Genomic DNA, 15,720 nt, shown 5'->3' on the forward strand with positions numbered 1-15,720 from the left:
GGATATTTGAACTATTCTGTAGGGTCTCATGGTAGATACATAGTTTTATCTACCTGTCAAAAACCCAAAGAACTGTATGCTGCAAAGAGATTACTTTGCTGTATGCAAACAAAGAGGGATCCCAGGATAGAATGAAGCTCTGACAAATAAATTTAGTTATATTATAAATGTATGACATAAGCTCACCAAAGAAGGTGGGGGGAAAGAGTTGGTAACTTTGAACAGCTGTTTTGACTGAATAAAAGAAGTGTGCATAAACTTACACACTAGTTGGTATGTTTCTAGAGTTAGAAATTGTGAAACTATATGTATGCTAGGGCAAACACACATGTGTTTATATATATGTATATATATATATATGCATACATATATACGTATACTTATGTGTATGTTTGTGTGTATATATACAGTGAGAGAGAGATTTACAAATACTACTCAACTCTTCCCATAGTCACTGAGTAGGGAAACAGAATATTCAGGAAGAAAAAAAAATAATAGAAAACACACTCAGGGTATACTCTGCTAAAAGCCTTATATTAATTTGTTTCAACCATGATAATAGTCTTATAAGATAGACACTTTCTCCATTTTATAGATGAGAAACGCATACTTAGAATGATTAGGAAGTTCAAATAGTAGATAGGGCATTGTAGAAAATTCACTGAAGCAGAGAAAACCTCCTTCCAGCTCTGAATACCTCCATCAGGATGAAAATTTGTGGCCTCACTCGCTGCCGCTGCCCGCGCTCTGCGTCCTCCAGCCGCTCCGCCGCCCGACCTCTGCCGATGGCGATGGAAGAGGAAATCGCTGGGCTCGTCATTGACAATGGCTCCAGCATGTGCAAAGCTAGCTTTGCGGTCGACGACGGCCCAGGGGCTGTGTTTCCCTCCATCGTGGGGCGCCCGCGGCACCAGGGCGTGATGGTGGGCGTGGGCCAGAAGGACTCCTACGTGGGCGTCGAGGCCCAGAGCAAACGGGGCATCCTGACCCTGAAGTACCCCATCGAGCACGGCATCGTCATCAACTGGGACGACATGGAGAAGATCCGGCACCGCACCTTCTACAACGAGCTGCGCGTGGCCCTGGAGGAGCACCCGGTGCTGCTGACCGAGGCCCCCCTGACCCAAGGCCAACAGAGAGAAGGTGACTCAGATCATGGTCAAGACCTTCAACACACCGGCTATGTATGTGGCCATCCAGCCTGTGCTGTCCCTATTTGCCTCCGGATGCACCACTGGCGTTGTCATGGACTCTGGTGACGTGGTCACCCACACAGTGCCCATCTATTAGGGCTACACTCCTCCCCACGCCATCCTGCGTCTGGATCTGGCTGGCCGGGACCTGACAGACTACCTCATGAAGATCCTGACAGAGCGCGGCTACAGCTTCACCACCACAGCCGAGGGGGAGGTTGTGCGTGACATCAAGGAGAAGCTGTGCTATGTCGCTCTGGACTTTGAGCAGGAGATGACCACTGCTGCATCCTCTTCCTCCCTGGAGAAGAGCTAAGAGCTGCCTGACGGGCAGGTGACCACCATCGGCAACGAGCGGTTCCAGCGTACAGAGGCGCTCTTCCAGCCCTATTTCCTGGGTATGGAATCCTCCGGCATCCACGAGACCACCTTCAACTCCATCATGAAGTGTGACGTTGACATCTGCAAGGACCTCTATGCCAACACTGTGCTGTCCGGTGGCACCACCAGGTACCCAGGCATCTCTGACAGGTTGCAGAAGGAGATCACAGCCCTGGCCCCCAGCACCATGAAGATCAAGATTATTGCTCCCTCTGAGTGCAAGTACTCTGGATCGGTGGCTCCATCCTGGCCTCCCTGTCCACCTTCCAGCAGATGTGGATCAGCAAGCAGGAGTATGACGAGTCGGGCCCCTCCATCGTCCACCGCAAATGCTTCCAGATGGACTGAGCAGGTGCCAGGCACCTGCTACATGAGCTGATTCTGAAGTATAAATTTGCCCTGGCAAATGTATACACCTCATGCTAGCCTCATGAAACTGGAATAAGCCTTTGGAAAGAAATTTGTCCTTGAAGCTTGTATCTGATGTCAGCACTAGATCGTAGAGCTTGTTGCTGATTTTGACCTTGTAGTCAAGTTAACTGTTCCCTTGGTATATGTTTGATGCCCTGTGCATTTATTTAACCCTTAGTCCATGTGGCTCACTCACCTGGTGCCTGAGATGAGAGCATGCACACAGGAAAGTCTGTGGCTTAGCGAATCTGAGACCACAGCAGTGATTGTGCAGGGTATTCATGTATCAGCTAACAGACTATTCCAGGATTGCTCAGGCTGGCAAGAGTTCCTGGACCAGTTGTCACTTCTCCCTGTTCTAATAGGGTGGGACAATTCGAGCCTTAGGACACAGTTCCATTCTTACCAATGTTTTCCCACCTGACCACCACTGGTTATTACTTGCCTTGAGTTGGAAACAGTTTGCATTTACACCTGTAAATTTATTCATTTTAATTTATGTAAGTTTTTTTGTACTTAATTCTTTACGAGATGACAAATTTTTGGTTTTCTACTGTTATGTGAGAACATTAGGCCCCAGCAACACTTCATTGAGTAAGGAAAAATAAAGTGCTGCAGTACAAAGATAAAAAAAAAGAAAGAAAATTTGTGCCAGGCATGGTGGCACATGCCTGTAATCCCGGTCACTTGGGAGGCTGAGGCAGAAGGATTGTGAGTTCAAAGCCAGTCTCAGCAACTTAGTGAGCCTTGTCTCTCAATAAAAATACAAAAGGGCTGGGGATGTAGCTCAGTGGTTGAGAGCCCCTAGGTTCAATTCCTGGTACCAAAATAAATAAATAAATAAATAAATAAATATAAAAATAAAAATTTGGAACATCAATAAAGATGACTATAGAACTACAGAAATACAGTTGAAGTCTGTAGGACTCTGTGTAATTGCAAACAGAAAATGAGAGTTCAATTAAAATACAAAATTCAGATACTCAGATGTGGTGAGGTAGGTGACTAACAAAGAGAATCAAAAGATAACAATGAATAGGTTGATATAGAAAGGGAACCCTAACAGGGCCATTCCACTTGGAAAAACTGAGTAAGGGGTCAGTGCCCTTTAGGGACTGCAATACACACATTTTGACAGAAGGAAGTAGAAATTAACTTTAGAACCACAGTATATCGTTTATTTATAATTCCCTGTATATATAGCCATACATAAAGTCACTATTTAGTAACTTCATAAAAAGACTAAATATCTAATACTTATGCATGTAATTACATAATATTCTTTATATAATAATTAAAACAATTCTAATAAGCCACATATTAGTATTCCAAATATATGAGGAGAGTAAGGATTAGAGAAGTAACTTTCTCAAGTTTACACAATCCTGTGTAACACACACACATACACCCAGTCACATGCAGCTAATTATGAAGATGCATTCAGAGAATGTTTAATTAGGAAATTTCATTGTTGTACAAAGATAATAGAGTATACTTACACAAACTAGGATGGCTACATGTCACTAAATACTAACAATCTGTGGGACCACAGTGCATATGGTAACAACATATTGTTATGTAGGTGTGTGTGTGTACAGTAGGGTTATTTATGTGTGTGTGTGTGTGTATGTGTGTGTGTGAGTGCGCGTTCTATAATTCCCTCCTTTCCCAAGTTAAAGTATGACAGTACCAGTGAATTTGATGGGATATCATGTCTATGACCAGGTTACTCATCAGCTGACTTTGACTTAATCAAAAGGGAGATTATTGGGGATGAGACTTATGAGGTGAGCCTTTAAAGATCATCAGGTGTCAGAGAGATTACTGAAGGAGCAAACTGCCATATTGTGGAGAGGACCACATGGAAAGGACCTGAGAGTGGTCTCTAGGAATAAGGAGCTGTAACCGGGTGACAGGAAGCAAAAATATGGGGCATTTAGTCATAGAACCACAAAAAAAATGAATTCAGGCAAGAACTTGATGTGTTAGTCAGCTTTCTGTTGCTGTAACAAAATACCTGAGAGAATCAACTTACAAGGAAACTTAAGGTCTCAGAAATTGAAGTCCATGGTCCCTTGACTTGCTTGCTTTGAGCCTGCAGTAGCACAGTACTTCATAGTGTCAGGAACATATGGTACAGGAGGTCTGTTCACCTCATGCCATCTCAGAAACAAAGTGAGAGAGAGAGCGGGGCTAGGGTTCTTGTATTCCCTTCAAGGGAATGACCTAACTTCTTTTAAACAGGCCCCACCTCTTAAGGTTCTACTACCTCTCAATAGCACCACAGGCTGGAGACCAAGCCTTTAATATATGGGTCTTTGGGGTACATTTAAGATCTGAACCCTACCAGTTGAGAAAATCTGGAAATGTAGAGTCTCCATGAGTATAAAGTCGGCAGATACCTTGATTTCAGCTTCATGAGACCCTCAGCAGAGGTTGTAACTAAAATGTCCCTGACTCCAGATGCATAGACACTGAGGTAAAACATTTGCTTTGATTTTAAAACACTAAGCTTGTGCTAATTTACCATGTAACAGTAGGAAACAAATTAGAAGTATATAATTCATTTAATTCATTACATTTTTTAACTTTTTTATTTTTTAGGGTCTCCTCATGTTACCTGAGTTGGCTTCAAACTCCTGAGCTCAAAGGATCCTTCTGCATCAGCCTCCCTGGGTGCTGGCACTAGTGGCACATGCCACTGTGCCTTGCTTTTTTTTTTTTTTTTATAAAAACTAAAAAACTTTTCTTTTCCTGATATAAAAATGAACTATTACATATTCATTGAAAAAAAATCAAGTTTCAGAAATCTATGTAAACAACATTAATTCTAGAGCTCATCACTGTTAATAAACTTTTTTCTAGTTTTTAAAAGGCAACAGATTGCCAGGCGTGGTGGTGCATACCTGTAATCCAAGCTACTTGGGTGGCTGACGCAGGAGAATTGCAAGTTCAAAATCAGCCTCAGCAATTTAGCAAGGCCCTAAGCAACTTAGTGAGACCCTGTCTCAAAATAAAAAATAAAGAAAAAGGGCTGGGGATGTGGCTCAGTGGTCAAGTGCCCCTGGGTTCAATCCCCAGTACCAAGAAAAAAAAAAAAAAAAAAAAAAGCAACTTCTTATTTATAGTCTTTTTATGCTAGTTTGAAATGCTTCTTTCTATAGTTTCATGCATATCTTTCAAAAGTAACAAGTACAAATAGCCATTTCCAAACTATGTCCTACACGTTCTTCAAGATATTAATCAATGTTTCAAGAATAAGAGTGCTGAGTTCAGTAAGTTTGTAAAACACTGCTTATATTCTCTTCTTGAAGAATAATAGAAAAACTTGAGGAAATCTGGCAACAAATAGAATATTTTAATTTTTATTTAACACAAAGTTAGTTCCTGCCAGACTCTGCCTCTTGCATATCTTTTCATAAATATGAATTCAAACCATGGACAGATATAAACCACTCTAGGATAAAGCAAGATAATACATATTTTTCAGCAAGGATCTTGCATTAGCTTCCTAGAGCCCGAATGTTGAATTGAATTATGTGGAATCCATGTTTTTGGTCTCAGTGAGTGCATAAATAATTCCTATGATAAACTGTTAACATAATGTAACAATTTCTTAAAATCAGTTTATTTTTTAAAAAGGGAGGAAAAAAAGCAAAAGCCATGCAAAGGACTGGAATGTACCTCAGTGCTAGAGTGCTTGTCTAGCATGCTTGAGGTCTGGGTTCCATTCCCAGAACCATAAAAATATAATAATACTTTTATGATTCTCCACATCAAGGGACCAGCCCTCAGAGTAGCATTATCAAATATTATTTACAGTGCTATATTTGTAGCACAGCATTTAACTGAAATATTCACTAACTGGCATGTAATTGGAGAACAATTAGAGAAATGACAGGTTCATACTGTCATTTGAAACAAGTGTAATTAGACATTTCTGTATAGATATGGAAAGCAAAACCATAATCATCAAAACATGGTTGAAATAGGCAAAAAGACTTTAACTCAATAAAAGGATAGAATTTTTGAAAAAACGACAGCAACCTAAAAATGGGTCTGCCAAGACCAAATAGTAGTAAAGTCTCCACAATCTGTTTATGCGGATTTCCTAAGCTCCAGAAAAAGACTTATTTATTTTCACAGAAAGAGTCGACTTGGGACATCAAAGTGGTTTGGCAAGCAATGTCCGCACAATGAGAGCAAAGCAAGTTGTAACTCTACAGCAAGCTCGTGCAAGTTCAAGGTTTGGAGGCACAGAATCTTTGGGACTCTTGTGCACCACCTATCAGCAAGGGCAACACTGCAACATGCAAATCAACAGCGGACAGATCGAATTTAATGGAATGCGTATCTCGCAAGAGTTCTTCAGGGCTTGTATAGCATTTCGAACATCGTCACCTTACTTACAGGTTACTGTCCTTATTTTACAAATTCACACTATTGTCGTGAACAACAGGCTCTGTTGTGCAACCAGTGCCTGTATATTTCTAAAACTATGACCTTCCCGGTATTCGATGGTCCAGGTAACCTGTCACTTTCTTTAGATACTGGAGGAGCAAGACAATAACTATGGAGCATATTCCACTTCCTCAGTTCAGGATTCCCGATCCAGGGCTCTCTCGGTCTCAGGGTGTGCCCATCTTTACAATTGCTAGGGCCATCAAGAAGTCTTCGTTTGATGGGCTGATGTGAAATCAACACCCGGGCAGAGGTGACTACAAAACACCTACGCCTCACCAATCAGCCGACTCACTCCCAGTCTAGGTAAAAATGAAGTAACCCTGGGGCCCCCGGAGATGACGCACTTCCGGCGCGCTGCGCAGTGCGGTCACCCTGAAGGCCTGCGCAAGGGGAGGCGGGGCCCGAGGTGGGCGGGGCGTTGCTGGAGGCAACCCGGGCGCCGGCCGAGCTCCAGGCGGGAGCTGATAGCTGGGCGGGGCCTGTAGCCGGCGCCGGCCTGTGGGGAGCGCGCACGGGGCGGGGCGCGGCCTCCAGACCGCCGGACCCGCCACTGACGCCGCGGGCAGCCAGGGAGTCGGGGTTTCTGTGGTCGCGCGCAGCGCAGCGGGTCCTGAAGCTGCGGGCCTCTTCTTACCTCCTCCGCGGCTCCAGCCTCGGCTCCCCCCTAGCGCTCGGCGTCGCCGCTGGCGCCGCCGCCCGATCCGCAGGCCGCCGCGGGCCGCGGAGCCCATGAAGGCGCGGGCCCCGCCGCCGCCCCCGCGGCGTCGCCGTCGTCCCGGAACGTCCCGAGCCGGCGCGGGCATGGCCGCAGCATGAACGCCCGGCCGCCGCGGGAGCCAGAGTGGAAGGCGGCGTCGCAGCCCGAGGCGGGAGCCATGCCGGAGAAGCGCGCGGGCGCGCCGTCCCCGGGCAGCAGCTGGGTGAGCGCGGGCGGGTCTGAGGCCGGTGCCCGGGAGGCTGGGCGGGGGCGCGGCGGGGCGGCGGGGGCTCGGGCCGCACAGCCAGATCCGCCCGACGGGGGCTTACCTAGTGGCGCTTCGCTTGACGAAACTTGGGCTGCTTCAGGGTTATTGTTTCGGAAGGACCCGGCGCGGGACAGGGAACAGAAGTAATTTGGCTATTACAGAGTTCTCCTTCCCTGCGTCAGTTAATACAATTTCCGGGGCCAGGTTCTACCCGGGCCAACTTGGATAATGTGCAGGGAGCTTGTAGAACCACACATTTGACTCAAACCCCCAAGAAGCTGGCGGTGGAGCCGGCAGCGCCCTCCTGCACCTTTCGCTTTCCCCGGGCGCCGGAGGAGCAGGCATCCAAGGGGAAGCTGTAGATCCCAGGGTCCGCGAGGAACAAGTTGAGGTCGGCCTCTTCCTCCGGTGATTCTTGGAGTTGAGATGGTTTTGACAGCAGCACAGGACAGCCTTGACTGGATTCGGCAGAACAGGCCTTGTCAGTGGCGCCTTGATTTCTTATGGTGGAATAGTAAGCACAGAGGATCTGTCATTTCTTCAGTCCTAAGTTTAAAAAGGATTTGCGGGGGGAGGGACTATGTAGGACGTAAAATATAGAAAATGTTAAAATGAATACAAACTTTTGACGCCATGAAAAAGTTTTTCTAAAGGCAAATGCGAATTTTATGAAAAATATATGCTATCAGTTTTAGATTTTAAGCTTACATATCTAATTTTGCTTTTGAAGAGTGCGCAGTGATGATACGTGTATATTTGGCGATGTGAATTCACATAAGTAGAGTTGGGAGGGTAGTGAAGTAGAAGGAGCAGTACGGATGATGGAGCCAGCAGAGCTGGTTTCTAGTCCTGGTTCTACTAGAGCAGTGTCACTCTGGGCAGAGTATTGACACAGCCCAACCATCCAGTGCCTAATCTGTATAATGAGGACTTAGTAATGTTGAGACCCCTGTGACTCTTTATTTTTGGAAATGCATTTGGGGCCCCTCATTTCAAAGGTAAGATTTTGCACATGTGGGAAGCTCGTCTTACAGGGGGAGGGTAGTTCTGTAGAATTGGTTTCTCTCATTTTAATTTTGACTAAGCCAAACCATCTTTCAGTCTCCTAACCAAAACTAAACTACTAGCTCCTTTTGTCTTCCTTGAATTGTTAGACAGTAATTACTAATCAGTGGCCAAGCTAGTAACCCAAGAAGAACCTTCCTTCATCTCTTCTCTCTTCTTATACAATAAGTAAAAAGTGCAGTTACATTTAGTAGGTGCTGTTTTTAGGTTTTCACCCTCTCCTCTTCATTCCTATGGTCCATTTCCTAGACTTGGACCATCCGTTTTGAGATCCTTGCTCATCTCACCATAAGTCTGCCCTTCCCATTACTGTTTAGTGTCATCTAACATTTAAATGTGATCATTACTGCTGCAGTTTGTTTTCATTGACTCCCAATGGCTTACAGAATAAAAAAAACTGCCTGGTGGAAGCATTATTAACATGAAGATTAAGTGAGCATGCTTGGAATTCCAGTTTCCATCTTTATTACCTGTGTAATTTTGGGCAGACTACATAACCTTTTCTAATAATAGTATTTGCCTCAGAGTATTGTGAGGCTTGCTGCAACCCAGCACCTAGTAAGCCCTTAATAATATTAGATGTTGTTATTCTCAGTGTTTTTGCATGTATAAATTTTAAATGGTCAGAGTCTATAAGTGATCCCCTGTGATAATAAACCTCAGTTCTCTCCCATTTTTTTAAGGTAGACAAGAACTAGACCCCAACCTAAAAAAGTTAATGTTACTTATTTTATGTGCTTATAAGCAGGAACTTTTAAGGTATGTTTACTCAAAGACTTGTACTCTCAATTTATTCCTCATTCTTTCTTGTTTGGATCCTGATGCTAATCTGCTAGTTTTGGCACAGAAATAGTCCTACCCAGGCTGTCCCTGTGAGTGGGTGCAGTTGGTATTGATAAACTGCTGTGAATACTGAGTTTTCTTGTTTACTGCACGACTAGCATGGACAGGCGCCAGTGCTTTTCTGAGTGTGTGGAAGCTGGGAAAGCAGTGAATCCCTTTAATCATAGGTGTTCATGTCATATGCCAGCACCCCCAAATTATGCCTTTTTTTTTTTTTTTTTTTTTCCCTCCTACTTGTAGTTTCCTTGTGGTATCTCTTCCAGGTTCATTGTCCTACAGTCTGTTTTGGTTTTGTTTTGTTTTTGCTCTACTGGGAATTGAATCCAGGGATGCTGTATCATGAACTACATCACCAACCCTTTTATTTATTTATTTACAAGGCAAGCACTCTACCAACTGAGCTATCTCCCCAGCCCCCCTTTTATTTATTTTTAAACAGGGTCTGCCAAGTTGCTAAGACTGGTCTTGAACTTGCCATCTTCTTGCCTCAGTGGAGTCACTGGGATTACAGGCATGCACCATCATGCCTGGTCAGCCCAGCCCCATGATTTGATTTGGTCTTAATGTGTTGTAATTTCCTTTTAGCTTTCTTCCTGGAACATCATGGTTTCAGGTTTTTTGGTACTAATAATCATGGGGAAGACTGTCCATATACAGGGAATCAACTACTTTTCTTCTACCTTGCAAAGAGATGTATTGACCTGAAAAAGATATTGGCAAAGAGATGTCATGATCTGAAACATAAAAGAGTCCAGTATTTCTTCCATGAGATCTTTCTGCCTGGAAAAGGGAGGACTGCATATCACATAGCTCTCCTTTTATTGTCCTCTCTTTGCTCTATTCCTTCCTGCTGTGTATTAACAAGGATTTTGAGATGTTTTATCAGGATTATTTATATTATCATTGAATGTAGATTTTCTATTATGCATAGTCTTCACAGCCAGGTAAAGGAAAAGTTCTTTGGGGTTCATTTATTCTTGAGCATCTGATGAGAATTAGAATTTGTTGCAAAGAAATTCACTAAATTTAGTGTAATATTTCAGGATGTTCATGGACTCCAAGAAGCCAATACATGGATACCAGTTAAGAGCACTGATATGGAAGCTCACAGAATCAGTGTTATTCTGGTGAGACATTTAATGTCTCTTGAGATGATTTTTCTTAGACTGTTCCAGGAAGTCCCTGTGATAGTTAATGTTTTTTTATAACAAGAATACAGGTGAAATGAAAGAGCATCTTTTCTTTTAAAAAATGACTAAAATGGTGAGACATTTGGTTTGTAAAGATGTGAAAGGATTTAGGGACATAGTAAGGGAAAAAATTGTATTGATGAACTTTTGATTCTTTAACACTGTTAGGAGCCGGAATGATAAAATATACTGAAATTTCTGCACAGCCAAACAAACCCTGTAAATAAATCAGCAAAAAGCCCCAAAACATCTATAAGCAGTTGATGTATAGCAGTTTGGGGAGCTAATATGCCTTATGGCAGAAACATTTTAATTTCACATTTAGAATTATTTAGATCTTTAATTTGCCATCATTAAACCTATACTTTTTCATGGAAAAGGCTTGTTGTTACTGTTGTTTTTAGGCCTGGATGGATTGTTTTCTTATAATTGAAGTTTTCAAATTCTTTCTATATTTAGGGTGCAGGTCCTTTCCGATGTATTCCAAATATCCTATTTCTAGTGTGTGGTTCATCTTTTCATTCTCTGAGTAGTGTTTGAGTAGAAGTTTTAGATTGTGATGAAATTGCAACTTGTTGTTTCATACATATGTATTTGGTCTCATATTTAAGAAACTCTTGGGCTGGGGAGATAGCTCAGTCGGTAGAGTGCTTGCCTTGCAAGCACAAGGCCCTGGGTTTGATCCCCAGCTCTGCAAAAAAAAAAAAAGAAAGAAACTCTTGCCTAACCCAGTAACACAGGGACTTGGATTGTTTATTGCCTATGTGTAGAAACAATTGATTTTTTTTTCAAATATTAGAAAAAACCTTCAATGAATTTCACTTTAAAAATCTTTCAAAAGTAGAATTGAAACAATTCATTTTGGGAATGAAGCACACTGATTTTTGTATATTGATCTTGTATTCAACTTTGTTGAATTCAATTGTTCTAGTAAATTCTGTGGATTCTTTTATATTTTCTGCGTGTACAAGCATGTCATCTGAAGATAAGGATAGTTTTACTTCTTCCTTTTCCAATTATGATGACTTTTTTTTTTCCTTGTCTAATTGCTCTGGCTAGAATTTCCAGTACAATTTTGAATAGTAATAGTGAAGGCAGACATTCTTGTGTTGTTCCTTATCTTAGGAGGAAAGTTTTCATTCTTTGATCCCTCTGTTAACTATGAGGTCTTTAAAAAGTTCCTTTTATGATGTTAAAGAAAAATGCCTTTTATCTCTAGATTTTTTTTGTGTTTTGATCATGAAAGGGTGTTGAATTTTATCAGATGCATTTTCTCCATTATGATTTTCATATGTTGAACATCTTTACATTCTAGGAATAAATCTCACTTGGTAATGGTGGATAATCTTTGTAATGTGCTGTTGGATTAGGTTTGCTAGCTTAAGATTTTTGCATCAGTATTCGTAAGGGGGTTGGTTTGTAGTTTTCTGATAGTATTGTGTTTCACTTTTTGTTTGGCTTTAGTATTGTAGTAATGCTGGCCTCATAGAATGAATTAGAAAGTGGTTCCCCTTTTATTTTTCAGAAGTTTACGAAAAGGATTCTTCAGTCATTTGGTAGAATTCACCTGTAAAGTCATCTGGTCCTGGATTTGTTAGGATGTTTTTGATTACTGAGTCAGTCTTCTTACATTATAAGCCTATTCAGATGTTCTATTTTTTCATGATTCAGTTTTGGTAAATCGTGTGTTTCTAAGAATTTGACCACATCATCTAAATTAACTAGTTTATCATTGTTGTCCAGTGTATAGTTGTTCAGAGTATTTTGGTATCCTTTACATTTCTGTGATTGTTGGTGGTAAAGGCCCCACTTTCATGTCTGATTTTTTTTGTGCGTGTATCTGTTTTTGTTAATCTAGCTAAAATTTTTATTTTTTATTTTTTTAGATTTTTATTTTATTTTATTTTTTTCAGGGCCGAAGACTGAACTCAGGGCCTTACACGTGCTAGGCAAGTGCTCTGCCACTGAGCTAAGTCCCCAGACCCTTGTGGATATTTTTAAAGGACCACTTTTTCGGTTCATTGATTTTGTTTTACTATTCTTTTATTTATCTATGCTTTAACTTTTCCTATTTCCTTCCATCTACTAATTTTCAGTTTGGTTTGGTTTGCTTTGCTTTTTCTCTTCCTTAAGGTATGAAGTTATGCTATTGATTGAAATCTTTCTGCTTTTTAAAAGAAGGCATTCATAGCTACAGTAGTCTCTTCATCCTACCTTTTGCTGCCTCCCATAATTTTAGTTTCTGTTCTTTTTATTATTTGTCTCTAAGTATTTTCTCTTCCCTTTTTTCTTCTTCTTCTTTGTTGTTATTGTTGTCATTGTCTAATCAAATCCCTGGGTTCAAGTGGTCCTTCTGCCTCAGACTCCCAAGTAGCTGGAATTGTAGGCAAGTGCCATCATAACCAGCTCTAAGTATTTTCTAATTTTCCTTGTGATTTCCTTTTTGCCCTATTCTTCGTTTGGTGTATTGTTTAAATTCTACATATTTGTGGCACATGCCACCATGCCCAGCAAAATTTGTCTCCCCACCACCCTCCTGTGGTCCTGAGAATCATCAAACCCAGGGTCTCTCAAATGCTAGGAAAGCACTCTACCACTACACTACATCTCTAGCCCCTTTCTTTTTTTTTTTTTTTTTTTTTAGTTTTGAGACAAACTATCACTAAATTTCCCAGGCTGACCTCAAACTTGATATCCTCCTGCTACAGCCTCCAGGGTAGCTGGGATTATAGTTGTATGCCACCACACTTGGCTTAACAGTTTTGTGGTCTGATATTAGCAAGTGACCCAGCTCTCTTTTGGTTTGTTTACGTGGAATATTATTTCCTATCCTTTCCCTTTCTATTTGTGTCTTTAAACCTAAAGTAAGTCTCTTAAAGAAAGTATTATTTTTATCATGCTTGTTTTTAATCCTTTGCTAATTTTTACCTTTTAATTTGAAAACCTAATCAATCTATATTTAAAGTTATTACTGGTAAAGAAAGATAAATTTTTGTAGTGAAGTATTTTGGTTTTCTTCTGTTTTCCTTTTGTGTGTATTGTAGATGTTTTATGAATGGTTACCTTGAATACTGCATTTTACATCCCAAATTTAGTTCAATATAGTTTAGCTTATTATACCAATTTAACTTCAAAAGTATACAGAATCAGTGGTAGAGTGCTCGCTTAGCATACATAAAGCTCAGGGTTTGATCTCCAGCAAAATGAGAAAAATAGATATATAGAATCTACTATATTTCTCTCTCCTTCCCCTTATATCATTATCATCACACTTATGTTATTTGTGATCCAAACATCAAATCACAATTATTTTTGTGCACTTCTCTTTTAAATCTTGTAGGAAATTGAGAGTGGAGTTATGAACCAAAATTACAATAATACCTATTGTATTTTTACATTTATTATGTATAATAAATATATATGTATGAGTGTAATGTTTATATCTTTTGTGATTATATATCATTTTTCTGCATTGCTAGATTACTATTAATTTATTGAGTTCATTCAGAGCATACTCATTGCAGGGTTTAATGATCCCCACTCACTCATTACTCAGACAGGGTCTTCCTGATTATCCAGTGCTCTGTGAATAATGAGGATTTTTTGTTTGTTTGTTTGTTTGGGTTTTGCAAGAACCCAGGGGTGCTCTGCTATATCACCCGCCTGCCCATTTCTTTCTTTCTTTTTTTTTTTTTTTTTTTGCAGGGTAGGTACTGGGAAACTCAACCACTGAGCCACATCCCCAGCCCTATTTTGTATTTTATTTAGAGACAGGGTCTCACTGAGTTTCTTAGTGCCTTGCTTTTACTGAGGCCGGCCTTGAACTTGTGATCCTCCTGCCTCAGCCTCCTGAGTTACTAGGATTATAGGTATATACCTCCATGCCCTGCTGAATAATGATTTTTTTTTTTTTTTGTAAGCTTGGCTGGTAGAAACATATATAGGCTTGTTGTGGCATTTGACCACACTCTTTAAGATTTTTTTCTCCCCCCTGGCTTTTGGTAATTTCCTTACATGCATGTGCTTATCAGGACTCTGGAATTCCTTGTGGTGGAACCTCTGCAGATCTCTGGGCTTCTCTCCCTTCCTCCCTCCCTCTTCCTTTTTTCTTTCTCTCTTCCCTCTCTTCTCTTTGTTTCTCTCTCTTCTTATCTTCCTTCCCTTCCCTCCCTCTTTTTTTCTCTCTCCCTTCTTCTCTTTAATACCCTGTCCTGCCTTAATCTCCCTGCCCTCCTAGCTGCATCTCTTGGGGAGTTCTCTAAGCTTTGCCTCTAAGCTTTTTTCTTCCTTTTGGTGCTGGGGCCTGGGAACTCTTGTTAAGGCAGAAACCTGGGTAATGGTAAAGCTCAACTTGTCTCCTCACCTCAGGTATCTTGGCCCTTTGTTACCTGGCATCCAGTGCCCAGGAATCTTCCTTCCTCACTTTCTCCCTCCTTCCTTTATTCAGTTCCTCCCTCCCACAGGAGGGTAATCTGGTTTCATTTACTCTGTTTTGGCTTGAAGGAGAACTCTTTGTTTCTTAATGTCCTCCTTGGTACATAAAACTTTTATTAGTCTTTCCAAATACACCAGTTTTGACTTTCCTTTACTCTAATGTATCTACATCTTCTGTTATCTTTATTTTTTTCTAACTTATTGAAGGTTTATTTTGTAACTTTCACTTAAGCAGGGATTAACTCAATGTTCAGATTTCTTCCAGTATCCACTTATATAAATTTTAAATTAACACTTGTTACATTTTAACTGAAGTGTTTTCACATGCAACTTTGTATTTTTATGCAAATATAACCAGTCTTTTGTTGTTTTTATTACCAAGAAAATGCCTAAATAAACCCTCTAGTTTCATTTGCTTAAAAAAAAAAAAAGTTGTCTTTCTCTGGCTTAAAAAGTTATTTTCTCTTATAAAAATTAATATTTCAACCTCAGTGCCACTGCTTCATTCCATACCCAGTGATTTTTCTGCCCTTTCTTTCCTTCTAAATAGCCTGTATTTTTATTGAGAAAATGTCATGACTTGTGACATTCATTAAGATAGAAAGGAAGGGGCACTTCCTGCAAAGGCACATGATCCTCTGGAATAGTTCTTTCTCCCCTCCCCTCTTCACTCTGATGGGTGGGCTTTCCAGGACCTATATTATTCGTGTATAGTATTAGACCTTTCTAGTGAAGCACCCAAAAACCTGAATGTTTTCCTGCTTTTGTCATTTA

The 15,720-nt window shown here is 41.0% G+C and overlaps 1 protein-coding gene and 1 pseudogene across 1 annotated transcript in view; both read left to right on the plus strand.

Annotated features, from left to right (window-relative positions):
- The first annotated feature begins 785 nt into the window (after positions 1 to 785).
- LOC124965539 (actin, cytoplasmic 2-like) lies at positions 786 to 2,061 on the plus strand (annotated as a pseudogene).
- A 4,885-nt stretch (positions 2,062 to 6,946) lies between these two features.
- Positions 6,947 to 15,720, plus strand: part of Mfsd14b (major facilitator superfamily domain containing 14B) — a 63,361-nt gene continuing 54,587 nt past the window's right edge. The window contains exon 1 of the mRNA XM_047526565.1: positions 6,947 to 7,369. Within this exon, the coding sequence (XP_047382521.1) occupies positions 7,262 to 7,369 (108 nt within the window). The 5' untranslated portion in view covers positions 6,947 to 7,261. The remainder of the gene's footprint in view (positions 7,370 to 15,720) is intronic.

Source organism: Sciurus carolinensis, chromosome 15 (assembly GCF_902686445.1).
Source record: "Sciurus carolinensis chromosome 15, mSciCar1.2, whole genome shotgun sequence".
Lineage (NCBI taxonomy): Eukaryota > Metazoa > Chordata > Mammalia > Rodentia > Sciuridae > Sciurus > Sciurus carolinensis.